Raw genomic sequence first — 14233 nt, forward strand, 5'->3', positions numbered from 1 at the left:
GTAGACAGCAAAATACTTTCAACATCATAAAGCAGGAATGGCTGCCACAATAAAATGTAATTCCCTAAAATTATCAACACAAAAAAAATAATCCGTTTCTTTTCTCTAAATATGCACACATGTACCAACTGAGCATTTCTTTATAATTGCAAATTAAGCTGGATGTCAGCTGCCCTGCACTCTACGAACATAATATGACAAAGTTCTTTGAAATTAGCAAGATAAAATGATGAGAAACATCACCTCGAAATTAACAAGAATCATAGTGTCCAGCCAAAGCTTCCTCTATAGATAAATTCCCGACCTTCCATATTCCTGACACTTCAAACCCACCTTCCTCTAAGGAAATTAACAGGAATTCCCGCAGCAACCAACCTCTGCAGTCGGCCAAGAACAGAATGACCCTTGCTCAAAGACCCTAGGCACCGCGGGTCCAAGCTCCTCCCTGGAGCTGCTAAGTGCCGCGTCGACTCCAAACTACCTCACTTCCTTTCCGTCCTCCCTCCCACGCTCGACCTTCGATATAGCTTGCCAACTCTTGCCAAAGACAGAGAAGGTAGGAACAGCATAGATTTTCTACTCTTTGTCCGAGGAGTATCGGGGCCACACATACCCGTCCCTATTACGATCACATCAAACTCCGAAGGGAGGCTATCCGCCATCTTGACAGGAAGCGTCATGTGACTGTTGCTCGTGGAAATGAGATTAAATTAGGTGTTCCTCCTTTAGAAAGCGAAAGGAAAAGAGTGCATTCTGGGATTTGTAGTTCTTTGGTGGCGTGTTCAGGTAGACCGCTCTCCTATATAAAGCGTTCCCGAGAATGTTAAAAGTTCCTTTCATTTTTTAGGTTAAGTACAGTAGCTCACTTCCCTTGGCGATTAGGGCTAGGAAAGAATGTACGTTTGTTACTCTGCTTACTAGAATAAACGTGAGAAAACCAAGAGTTGTTGGGAGACAAGGACCGCAGAATAAATTGGAAATCACATGCTTCATGAACATAGGAGATTTTTCATTTCGGCCTGAAAACTGCCTCCCCTCCCAAATGCCTGTATTTATGTTTTGGTCCCTGAGGCATGATTTTTCACACTAATGCTTTCAAACTGTGTTCCTTGTCTTTTTTGTCTCTTTGTCTAACCAGGAAAACCACACATCTGGTTTCACCAAAATAACAACTCTCATCAAGCTACCTTTTCTCTAGCTAGTCCAAACCAGACTGTGACAATATACATTGTGAAATTAACCTTGCTTTACCAGACAGGGGTAAAAGGTGTGCAAGCATAGTAGATACTTGATATGTTATGTCACCATCTGAATTTCTGCACCAATAATAAATCCACACAAAAAATTTAAAAAATTAAAACTAAAATAAATAAATAAATCCACACAATATTCTGCTAATGAACTTCTACAGACAGGAATAAGGTAAAATGGCCTATATAGTAAACTGATTGTATTTGATGAAGTACATTTGCTTGTCTATGCCAAGCACTTAGCATAATTCTCATATTTTCTTAAGTTATGTCACCTCCCACCCACTCTCCATTGTTTAACTTTCCACTCTGCAGCAGGAAAGCTGATAGAGGAGAAGAATGCATTGCTATGAAAAGGATACATCTTTGATCTCAAAATCATTTGTGTAGTTATTTTTCTATAATTTTCAAAAAGTCATTTGTTTATTTTAAAACGGAAGGAATTGCATTCATTTAGCATGAATAACATGATGTTTTGAAATGTATCTAGAGTGGAATGGCTAGTTAGTTAATGTATGCATTTTTAGACTTGTATAGTTATTTTACAAATGTTTCAAGATAAAATAAACAGAAGGTATGGAAAGTGGGACCTTCCACTACACTTCCTGTCCTCTATGCTGCTTTTTATCCCCAGGGCACAATGTTTTCTTTCTGTTCTTTGTGACCATGCTCACATTTGCCGTTCCTTCAGCATAGAATGCTATTCCTATTCTCTAGATAACGTTTATAGCTAGGATTAGGGAGGAGATATATTTAACCTAATTTAAATAGTACACAACATAGAAATGTAGCAAAACATCATGATGCCTTATAGCTGGAGGCCAGGGAGATAACTCAGTAGAATAAGTGCTTGCCTGGCAGGCACAGGGTCCTGAGTTCAATCCCCGGTACCACAAAAAAAAAAAAAAAAAACCTCAAAATGATGCCATATAAATATGAACAATTTTATGTGTTGGTTCAAAATATGTTTACAAATTATGAAATAAAGCAAAAAAGAGCTTTGCAGGAAAATATATGAATTTTTTATGTATTTAGTACAGGATGTGTAGGATTTCACAACACAGTTCAAACTCGTAATGATCCTCCTGTTTTCAGACTCCCAAGCACTGGGATTACAGGTGCACCACCATGCCAGTCTCTGTTATTGCCTCAGCGCGTCCCAGGTGCTGGGCTGGCACAGCAAAATATATGAGTTTTTGAGAAAATTTTCTTTCTTTCTTTTTTTCTTTCTTTTTTTTTTTTTTTGAACCAGTGATTGAACTCAGGCCCTTGCGCTTGCCAAGGAAGCGCTTATTCCACTGAAGAGATAACTTTCAAAGGAAGAATCTGCTCTTCTTCAGCTCTTCCTTCATTCATCTCGTCTCTATAATGGGCTAAGTTTCCGTGCATGGTATTACCACTCTGTCATAGCCTGGAAAATTGCATTGAAATTATTTGTCTGTATATAAATTCAAGCACAGTATTCTATCCCTATGCATATAACAAAAATATACATGGAGAAATGCAGCACTGTAAACTTAAAGCCTAGGTATGACAGAGAGTAAGTCTTGATCCATACACTGTGTAATCTAAGCCTCTACTCATAGTAAATATTCAATAGATGCTTGAATGGAGCACAGTTCTGACTTTCCTAATGCAGACAGTAAGCACTATCCGGATAAGGAGCCAATAGTGTTCACATCTTCATTTATTCATCACTGCCATATATCTTATAATTTTAAGATGTTTGATACATTTAACATTGAAAACTTCTATGAAAATTATTTGAAAATGTGTCTTGCTGTGATCTTGATTGTATTTCTATTGTACATTCCATAATCACTAGCAATACTGTGAAAGTTTCATTAATTTTTAATGGATTATCCTGTTACATTGAACAATTTTCTTGTCATATGGTTCTCTGATGAATATTTCATGTAAAGGAGATTCTCCTGACAAGTATCATGTATTATTTGCTAAAACACCACTTCATTTGCCTTTCTTATGAAAAAAAACTCTTGCGCATTCTCCAAAGTAAAATAGATATTGTCTGTGAGACTCGTTGTATATCAATGGAAATGGAAATTAATAGATTTTTGATAGTAAACATATGACACTTACCCAAATATATGCTAACAGTGAGGAGCTGTGGATGTACAGTTAAAACCATTAAAATGAAAGGGTATCTTCCTTTGGAGATGTATATGCATGTGTGTTTATGATATACTTATCAATATAGGTATCTAACTTGACACTTTTTGGTTGGGTCCCACAAATTCACAGTGGCTAAATTTGCATATTACCCTAAGGGATAAATGGAGGCTTGGAATTATAGGAATCACCCTTTTGAGATTTCCATTAAATTTTATTTTTTTATTCATTTTATTGAGAAAAAAATTACAATGAGACAGTTTCAAAACGTACACTGTATATTGTTGTCTTTGTAGTAGTCATTCATAGCTCAATATGCCAGCATGATATCCTGTCCAAACATTAGTACAAATCCTTCTTATTATTGAATTAATAGAAAGTGGCTATATATCTATCCTAACAATTTTGTATATACAGATACAAAATTGTCCTTAAAAAATGTCCTCCATTTATATCTCCTTTTTATGATTAGTTTTGTCAGAGAAGGGTATTATATTACCATCCAAATATTGTAGATGCATGAATTCAGCAAAATATTCCAATATAGTCCAGTAGTCCACAATAGTAGTGTGTTATCCATAGGACTGGCAATGTCCGAATCTGTTGACTTGAGCCTTCCACAGCTCTGCATAGTAACGTGGTCTCACTTTTCATACTTCATTTCTATACTTTTCTGCTGGATGAAAAAGACCAAGATAAAGCAAGACAAATATATAAAGAAATGTAAATTTTGTATCTGACAAGGTCAGTCAAGTCCCCTCAGGAATTATCCCAAAACCCTGTACCACACTTTCTGGATCCTTTGTCAATGTCAGCCATGTGGATGAGTCACAGCAATTGCTTGACCAATTTGCTCTCTGTGAGAACCTGAAGAATCTTTTTTTCTCCATGTGATGTGCTTTAGGCACACACTACATCAACAATCGCATAACTCTTTGGCCCCATAATCTCCTTGATCAGAAAATTTGGGACACAACTGAGTTAAATGATGGTACAGCACAGATTCTCTTATGTTCTGAGTCCTCATTGACTTTGAAAGGCTAGGGCAAAAATGTTGGCTGTCCTTGAAGCCCTCCTTTTTCTCTAATTTTTGGTCTGGAAACATAGGTTGTTAACTCTCTAGAAGAAAAGCTTATTATTGCCCTTAACATATGCAGTTGAGTTTAACCTAAATATCTGTCTGAATATCAAACATCTTAGGCATAAGATGGAACATGTATTTTTAATCAAATATTGATACATTAAACTTTAAGTCTCTACAGAATATGAAAAAGAATAAAAAATGAAAAAAAAATTACAAATATGAAAAAATAGTTACATATTTTTATGGAAAAATATAGAAATCCAACCATATACAACATTGTACAGGACAGTCCTGTGACATTTTTTTCTTTTCTCTTTATTTCATTTATTACCCTTTTTTAAAAAACAAAAAAAGAAAAGAAACAAAGCATTTATGTGAGATACAATCTGGCTATAATGGGTATGTCATGACAAGCAGTACATATTTAGAAGACCAGAATGAAAGGCATTTCAAGCATGACCCCACTATTACACATTGCTATCTTCAATACAGTCGCTCAGTTCACAGGTATGAGCATATATAGTTAGTCAGGGTAAGAATCCCACCATGTAACTGCTAGTTTCAACAAGATGCTGATGTTTCTCAGGATCATTGCCTTACCTGTGTGTAAATGTATGGCTTTGCCCCGTCATGTTTCCAAGCTTTGCTCCTTGCTCTCTTTTCATTGTCTAATTCTCAAGTTCTCACTTTCCTTTTAATTGGGTTATACCTTTTTATTTCTATTTCTTCTTTTGAGATCTTATACTAGGCAGACTAAGCGATATTTACACATCTAGGTCTGGTTTATTTCACTTATGAGTATATCTTCAAGTGGCATCCTCTTAAATATGAAGGCTACTAGTTTATCATTCTTTATACCTGACTAATACTCCACTGTATAAAAATGCCACATATTTTCATCCATTACTCAAGTTATGGGCATCTTGGTTGTTTCCAGGATTTGGCTATCACAAATTATGCTGCTAGAAACATAGATACAAATATATTACTATGATACGACCATTTCAGTTTTCTCCAGGAAAATTCCCCATAGGGGGATACCTAGATTGAATGGGATTTCCAGTCCTAGTTTTTTAAGGAATCTCCACACTGATTACCATAATGGTTGCACCAGTCTACATTCACACCAGCAGTGGAGAAGGGTTCCTTTTTCCTCACAGCCTCTCCAACTTTTGCTGTTAGTTGATTTTTTTATGATAGCCATTCTTTGTGGAGTGAGATGGTATCTCATGGTTGTTTTAATTTGCAATTCATGGATGGCTAGTGATGTGGAGCAGTTTTTCAAATATTTATTTGCTTCTTTAATTTCACCTCTGAGAAGTGTGCATTTATCCTGGATGCCCATTTCTGGATTGAGTCTTTTAATTTTGGGCTGCTAATATTTTTTAGTTCTTTATACATTCTAGAAAGCAGACCTTTGTCTGAGTGCTTATTTTTTAAGATATTTTTCAAATTTGTGGGTAGTCTCTTCACTTTGTTGGTAATTTCATTTGACATGCAAAAACTTCTCAATAAGAAGAGGTCCAAGTTGTTAATTCTTTCAAGTGTTACCCCTGAGATTTGACTTTTGTTCCTGAAACCTTTGCCTCACACTATGTCTTCAAGATTTCCTCCTACATTCTCTTCCAGGAGACTGAATGTTTCTGTTTTAATGTTTAGATCTTTAATGCATTTTGACTTTAGCTTAGTGCATGATGATAGACCTGGGACAAGTTTTAGTTTTTGGCATGAAGAGAGCCAGTTTTTTCAGCACCATTTGTTAAAGAGGCTATCTTTCTTCCAGTGAGCATATTTGACCTTTTCTTGAAGATCAGGGGGCTGAGTGTGTTTGTAAAGGTTTCTGCATTTTCTAATCTATTCCTTTGATCCTCAGGTCTATTTCTTTGCCAGTACCATGCTGATTTTATCACAGTAGCTTTGTGGTATAATTTCAAGTCAGGAATTGTGATTCCTCCTGCACTGTCTTTGTTGCCTAGGATTTCCTTTGCTAATCTAGGTATTTATTTTTTCCAAATAAGTTTTAGGAATGATATCTTTATGTCTGGGAGGTATGGTGGTGGTAGTTTGATAGGCATTGCATTAAAACTGTACAAAAATTTTCGGAGTATGACCATCATCACAATGTTGGTTCTTCCTATCTAGGAGCATGGAATATCTTTCTATTTTCTGAAATTGTCTGTGATCTCTTTTTGAAGAGTATGGTAATTTTCCTTCAAAAGATCTTTGACATCTTTAGAAAAATTAATTCCAAGGTATTTCATTTTCCGTGGTGCTATTATGAAAGGTATTGTTTCTCTACTTTCCCTCACAGTGTGTTTGTTATCTGTGTAGAGAAATGTTATTGACTTTTGGGTATTAACTATGTATCCTGCTATGCTACTGAATTTGTGTGTCAATTCTACTTGCTTCTTGGTGGAGTTTTTTGGGTTTTCCAAGTAAAGTATCATGTCATCTGCAAATAATGATAATTTAACTTCTTCTTTACTTATTGTTATTTCTTTTATTTCTCTCTCTTCTCTAATGGCTCTAGCTAGTGATTCCACAACTGTATTGAATAGGAGGAGTGATAGAGGACATCCTTATCTTGTACCAGATCTGAGAGTAAAAGATTTCAATTTTCCCCCTTTAGAATTATGTTAGCCTTTGGGTTGTCATAGATGCCTTTTATCAGATTGAAGTAGAGGCCATCCATTCAAATTTTCTATAGGTCTTTGAATATGAATGAGTGTTGGACTTTGTCAAAAGGCTTTTCTGCATCAATTGAGATGATCATGTGGTTTTTAGTTTTCATTCTATTGATATAATGTATCATATTTATAGATTTTTGAATATTGAACCACCCTTGTATCCATGGGATGAATCATACCTGGTCATGTTGTATGATCTTCTTGATGATTTGCTGTATTCTATGTGCAGCTGAAGAAAAATGTATATTCAGCTGTCATTTGGTGGAACACTCTGTATATATCCACTAAGTCCATTTGTTCCAATCTCCGGTCCAGTTTTGCTACTTCTTTGCTATTTTTTTGTCTTCTTGACCTGTCTTTTTGGTATAAGTGGTGTTAAGGTCTCCTGTTAAGACTGTGGTATTGGAAATTAGATTTTTCATTTCCATTAAGATTTGTCTTATATAGTTGCATGCTCCCATGTTTGCTGCATATACATTTAAGAGTGTTACCTCTTCCTCTAGAATTTTTCCCCTAATCAGTATATAGTGGCCTTCTTTATTTCATTTGATCATTCTTGGTTTGAAGTTGAGACTGTCTGAGAACAGGATTGCTATCCCTGCTTTTTGTTGGGTGCTGAGGTTTGTAGTATTATTTTCCATCCTTCGACTTTCAGTCTATGAAGTTTTTATGAGTTAAGTGTGTTTCTTGTATACAACGTATTGTTAGATTTTGTTTCATACTCTATTTTCCCAATCTATTTCTTGTAATTGCTGAATTGAGTCCATTTACATTGATGCTAAAATTGAGATGGATTGACTTATGCACAACATGTTATTTACCTGGTGTTGTTTACTCCTTTTTCTCCTGTGTTTATTTGTTTGCCCTATTTAGTGGGTTTCTTCTGTTCTCATTGGTGGAGTTCTGATCATTTTGTTCCTTCTCTAGAACATCTTTCAATAGTCTGTGTAGGTTTCATTTTGTCATCATTAAATTCTTTAGTTGTTTTTATCATGGAAGTATTTCACTTCTCCATTATACTTGAAAGAGAGTTTTGCAGGATATAGTAGTCTGTGCTGTAACTTGTTTTTATAGAAGACTTGATGTACTCTGGTCCATGTTCTTCTTTCCTTCATGGTTTGTGAAGAGAAGTCTGCCATTATTATGATGGTTTTCATTTAAATGTGGTCTGTTCCTTTTCTCTAGTGGTTTTCAGTGTAGTTTTCTTATGCTGGATTTCTGGAATATTGGCTATTATATGTCTTCGTGTATTTCTGATTGGGTTGAAGTTATTTGGAGTTCTGTATGCTTCAGTTACTTGAATGTCATATTTTTTCCTAATATTTGGGAAGTTTTTTGCTATTACTTCTGCCCATATTCTTTTTATATCTTTTGTATTGACTCTTTTCTCTTTAAGTCCTATTAGTTTCACATTGTTCATTTTTGCATCATCTTGCAGGTGATGAATAATTTTTTCCTGCATCCTAGTTGTTTTTAAGAGATCTTTTCTTACCTTTTCACTAACTGTGTCAGCATCTTCTAGATCTGAAACTCTGTCTTCACTTTCACTCAAACAGTTTGCAAGCTTGTGATTGAAATTTTGAGTTCCTGTATATCTCCTTCACTCTGCTTCATGCAATCTGTTTCTTTCCTGTATTGCTCATTTAAGGATTCAGTTGCTTTTCTAATGTCCTCTTTTTTAATCAATGTCTTCTTGAGAAACCGTTATTAATTCTTTTACTTCAGAGATTATTTCTGATCTGATTTCCTCCATATTTTTCTGCATTTGATTCTTTACTTCAGTAACTATTAATTCAGAGATTTCTTTTTTATTTAGACATTAATTCTTATCTGAGTTCCTCCATACCTTTCTGCTGTTGTTTGTTTTCTTCCTATGCTAATAATTCAGAGATTTGTTTTTTTTTTATTTCAGAGATTAATTCTGATCTGAGTTACTCTATATCTTTCTGCTATTGTTTCTTTTCTTCCAATGCTAGTAATTCCATAACTTTTTATTTCAGAGATTAATTCTGCTCTGAATTCCTCTATACCTTTCTGCAGTTGTTTCATTACTTCAGACACTATTAATTCAGAGATTTCAGCTGTGGTATTGTTCTCTGCACTTGTTCTGGGTAAGCTCCGGACCAAAGATTGCATTTTGCTCCTTCTGTTTGTCATTTTGTGTAGCACTCTCCACTGACCTTTGGTGTAGAGCTTTGGTGCAGCTATAACCTTAGCACCTACTAAAATTCAGGTGTCACTATACCAACTTCGAGTTCATCCAGTTGTGCCTGGCTTGTGTCTGGCTACTATGCTCAGCTCCTTCTTCCTGCTGCTCTTGGAGGTGAACCTGTTTTGCCCCTCTGGCAAGATATTCTGCTCCTGGATTAGCTGCGTGGCTTTGACCTTAGTCTCCCTACAGTGACTTCAGCTGCAGTGTTTCACCCCAGGCCTGTATTCCAGGCCTGGGCTCGGTCTGGCGGGGTGGGGTGGCAGGAGAGCACAGAAGTTCTCCCACATACTCACCAGGCCTGGGCTTGGGCAGATCTGGAGCAGTCCCGATAGCGTGGCAGAAATTTTCACTCACAGGGCCGGCTTTGGCTGGCTCTGAAAGGGTGGGGGATGTCTGGAGAGCATGGGGATAGGTCTCTGTCCTGCAGTGGGCCTAAGCTTGGTCCCGTGGGTGCAGGAGAGTTTAGAAACTATCCTGAAGACTTGCAAGGCCTGGGGTTGGGTGGCTCTGGAGCCTCCCATTATCTTTTTAGGGATTGGCAATCCTCTCCCACTAAAATAAAACCACTAAAATTAAAATAAACTCCAGGACAAGATTGTGCTTAGCATAGGATCATCCCGTCCATCCTCCTGAGTCATCCTAAAATTAACCATTGCACCCTGAGTCACTGGCCTCTGAGTAGTCAGGTAGTCCTTTCTATCATTTTACACACCCAGTAAGTAGTGTCTTGCCTAGAGTATATTTGCCCATGCTGAGGTATTGACTTCCCATCTGCCCTTCATGCAGTACTACATTTCTCTCTGTTTCTCATTTCATCGTTTCACCATACCTCTCATAGAGGCAGTTAGGGATCTTGGCCAGGTCCCCAATAATTTTTCAATTTTTTTTCCTAACAATCACACTGTGAAGAAAGAAATCATGAATTTATTCCTCAAATACCCTTTGAACACCTACTGGATACAAGACACTGATTAAATGATGAGATTTTAACAAAGAACAACATAGACAAAATTCTTGTCTTTATGCAGTTTACATCTAGTGGTTACAGTAAGGCAGAATGAATAATTTATGATATTAATTTTCCAATCTGTCCTGTCTCAAATTTGGAACCTTTTAAACAGAGTATGGAAAGCACATTCTCAGGAAGACAGTGGTACCAACGTATGTATAGCTGTCCTTTCTCTGAGGTTATGTTGAGACTCATTTACACTGAGCATGCATTACGAAAATTTAATACCCTAGCGTAGAGAAAATGCTCAAAATCCATTTTCTTTCAATTTTTTAAAGATTTTATGCAAAATCAAGGTAAATATAGCTATTGATAGTGTCAATTAAAAAAGCATGAAACAAGGCTGGGGATGGTGGCACATGTCTGTAATCCCAGCACCAGGAGGCTGAGGCAGGAGGATCATTGGGAGTTCAAGACCAACCTGGACTACAAAGTGAGCTCAAGGGCACCCTGAACTGCACAGTAAGACCTTGTCTCAAAAATGCAAAAAAAAGCATGAAACAAATAACTGAATTGTCTATTATTCTAAGGATATTTAATTTTGAGAGCAGAAATATTTTATGTGGCTAAATTACAGAATAATGAGATAACAGCTAAGATTTGACTGCTCTGTGCAAGCATTGTGGTGATAGTTTTGTACTTACTTGTTTCTTGAGTTACAATCTAATGTCCTGAGCATCTATATTGTATTCAACTGTTCAATGAATATTACCTGTTTGCAAGCAAGTAATTTAATGACCTCTACACCTAGGGCCTTTCCTTTGAGCTGCAGAATAATGTATTTAATTCTTTACTAAGCATCACTTCTGAGCATATCTAGTGCTGCACTACTGAACACTCCAACTCAACTCCCAAAGCTTCTCCATCCAGTGTTCCTTGTCTTAGAAAAATTATACTTTTTACTCATTCAAGATAAAAACCCAAGAATCATTTTTTATATATAACATTCTTTTACCCTCAAACCATTACATCATAAATTCATGCCAGATTTTTTCTAAAAAGTATATATGAATACTATATATATATATATATATATAGTCTCTCAATCTGAACAAACCACACAGTCTCTTTCCACACTAACGTAGTAGGCCTCAGCTGGTCTTCTTACTCATGTTTACTTTTCTCTGGTGCCCTCCCACACTGAAAACACCCTAAAACTAAAATCTCACCATGTCTTCTTCTAAATTTTCTATACTTTCTATTGCTACATACTTTCAACATCTAAGACATGGTCTAATAGTCTGTGTGATGAATTTTTCAAATTTATCTTGTACCTCCTCCCCTTCTATCTGCAAGCCACAACTGTGAACTCCCCATTTCTTCTGATAGTCCATGAGCTCTGTGACTTAAAAGTTATTATGTAATCCTCATTACTCACATGTGTAATTATTATAAAATATTTGAAGAATCTCTAGTAAAGAAACTAACATTAACTTCTGTGTAAATTTATTTGATCATGATGTCCCTATTATATCCTACAGTTACTTTCTCCAGAAAACCCTTTAGGAACATGGTTCTAAGATAAAATAATGTTATTGACATATTAAATGATAATTGATGTTATAATAGTAATCATTTCCACCATATTGAAAATGTTGTAAGAGCTAGTTTTAATAACAAAATTATTATTATTGCTTATTACTAGATTTGCTTAATTAGTGATACTAGATCTGTCAGACTCCCTTTCTAGGAGATTCTAAATAAAATCACATATAGAAGATGCAGCATAATATTAGTTTTAAAATTGATATTTATCTTGATATAAAGTAGGTTGCACACAATTTGTCACAGCTAAATCTTGGAAACAGTCCAAATCCTTATCACCTAAGGAATGGATTAAAAAGATGTGGTATTTTTATACAGTGTAGTAGTACTCAGCTATAAAGAAATATAAACTTGAGGCTTTATAGGTAAATGGATGCAACTAGAGGCTACATTCATAAGTGAAATAAATCAGACCAACATGAGTCTGATTTGCCTCCCTAGTGTAAGAATGTGAATGAATAAATAAAATCTGAAAGGTACAATACATAAAGTAAAACAGAAGGAAACTGTAAATAACAGATAAACAACAGAAATGAGGAAAAGGAGGAAAAAAGAACAAAAACAAGGAAGGAGTTAAAATCATGTAAATATGTATACAGGATAGAGGAGGTGATTGTACTTCTAATTTCTATCAGTTTTTGAAAGTAACAGTTAATGTTTAAAATTTTTACTTTGACTAACTCTATATGCTAATATCTGTAATCTGAACAATTACTTTGAGGACAGCAATGTGCAGTATAACAATCACAGTTGAATACATATCATCATATTCTTTTAAATGTGTACCATCTCTAATATCTTATCTATTATGATTATACTCTTTTTAAAATAAATTTGAAAAATAAAAAGGACAAGGAAAAAAATTAAGATTTATTGAAACAAAGAAGTAATGTTTAATTGTTTGATCAATCTTGCATATCTATACCTGGTAATCTGAGTAACACATTTGATCATAACAATATGTAGCATAACAACCATTGTTAATTTTCTATTCTTGTTTTGAAATTCTGTACTATTTGCATTGTTTTATGTTGATTTATTTCTGTCTTTTTTCTTATTATTTGTTTTTCTCTCTTTCCTGTTTAAAATGTAAAAAAGCAATTGAAATTGTTAGAAAAAAAGTAGGCTGCAGCAGTTATGATACGAGACATCCATCTTGTGCATGTGCAACAGTCAAGAAATATAACAGATAAATTCAACTGGTAAAGTTGGCATGCACAGAGATACAGAGTTTCTGTGAGAGGAAGAGCAAATTTCTGCTCTTGTGAAAGAACTGTCATGTTTATTCCATGAAAATAGGCTGTAGTTTGTTTTCTATCCATGATTCCTGAAAATTCTAGTGTATATTTACAATAACATCCTCTAATCTTTAGCTTACCAAAGTTCTTATTACAGCCAAAAGAGAGGTTACTGTTTTCATTTTTTTCTTCAGTACTTTGCACTCAACCCAGAGCCTCAGGCATGCTAGAAAGTAGTTCTACTACTGAGCTATATCCTCAGTCCAAAAGAATTAACAATTTTTTAAATCAAATTCTGCAAAGAAAACCCAAAGCCAAAGACTTTTAATTAAAACTTTTAGAGGACCATGTGCTGCTCTTCCTTGGAGCCAGCCAAACATGGACTGAAATCTCCACTAACTTCTGGAAGGATCTCTGTGGCCAGGCACTGACAGTTGAGTTCTGTTGAGCAAAGCCCAGAGGAATAGCCCTACCCCAAGGCCATGCCAGTCTAGCACCACTGAGCAGAGCCAGGAGGAGCAGCCCTGTGCCCAGGCCCTACTGGTCAATTTGAGCAGAATTGATCCAGGAGGAATGGGTGAGGTCTGCAGCTAGACCCACTGTGCTGAGGCATTCTACTAGGCCTAGCAGGACCCCGATTGTAGCCCAGATCTACAAGAGGATCCTTATGGCTGTGAGGTGACAGGAGGTAACTTAAGTGAACTAGTCTTCCCAGAAGATTCCAGGTAGTTGAAGGGGAAGCGCCCAGACAGAACTCAGGAGAACAAGTTTATGTAAAAATTCCCAATTTATGAACTGCTTTGATCTACTAAGTTGTATAGCTATAGGGTTTGCTTCTATGGTATAAAATACAAAACCATTGGTTACAAAAGATTTTCAATATCTAAATTTCATTTGCTATTATTATTATTGCTAATTGTACTACTATAAATAGGGTACCACATCATCCTTAAATACATGTTCTCCCTTGCATAATCATGTTGGCAATCTCTTGGGTAATAACCTCACCAAAGCCCTATGGCAAGGGATGGGGGACAGTGACAAATGGAAACAAACACCTCACTCTCAATCAATACTG

General features: G+C 35.8%; 1 protein-coding gene across 1 annotated transcript in view; it reads right to left on the reverse strand.

The window, feature by feature from the left end:
- The window catches only part of Chm (CHM, Rab escort protein 1), a 309216-nt gene extending 308541 nt beyond the window's left edge, over positions 1-675 (reverse strand). Inside the window, exon 1 of the mRNA XM_012516367.2 lies at positions 614-675. Coding sequence (XP_012371821.1) covers positions 614-662 — 49 coding nt within the window. The 5' untranslated portion in view covers positions 663-675. The remainder of the gene's footprint in view (positions 1-613) is intronic.
- Between the last annotated feature and the right edge of the window lie 13558 nt (positions 676-14233).

The sequence above is a fragment of the Octodon degus genome, unplaced genomic scaffold (assembly GCF_000260255.1).
Source record: "Octodon degus isolate 3935 unplaced genomic scaffold, OctDeg1.0 scaffold00103, whole genome shotgun sequence".
NCBI lineage: Eukaryota > Metazoa > Chordata > Mammalia > Rodentia > Octodontidae > Octodon > Octodon degus.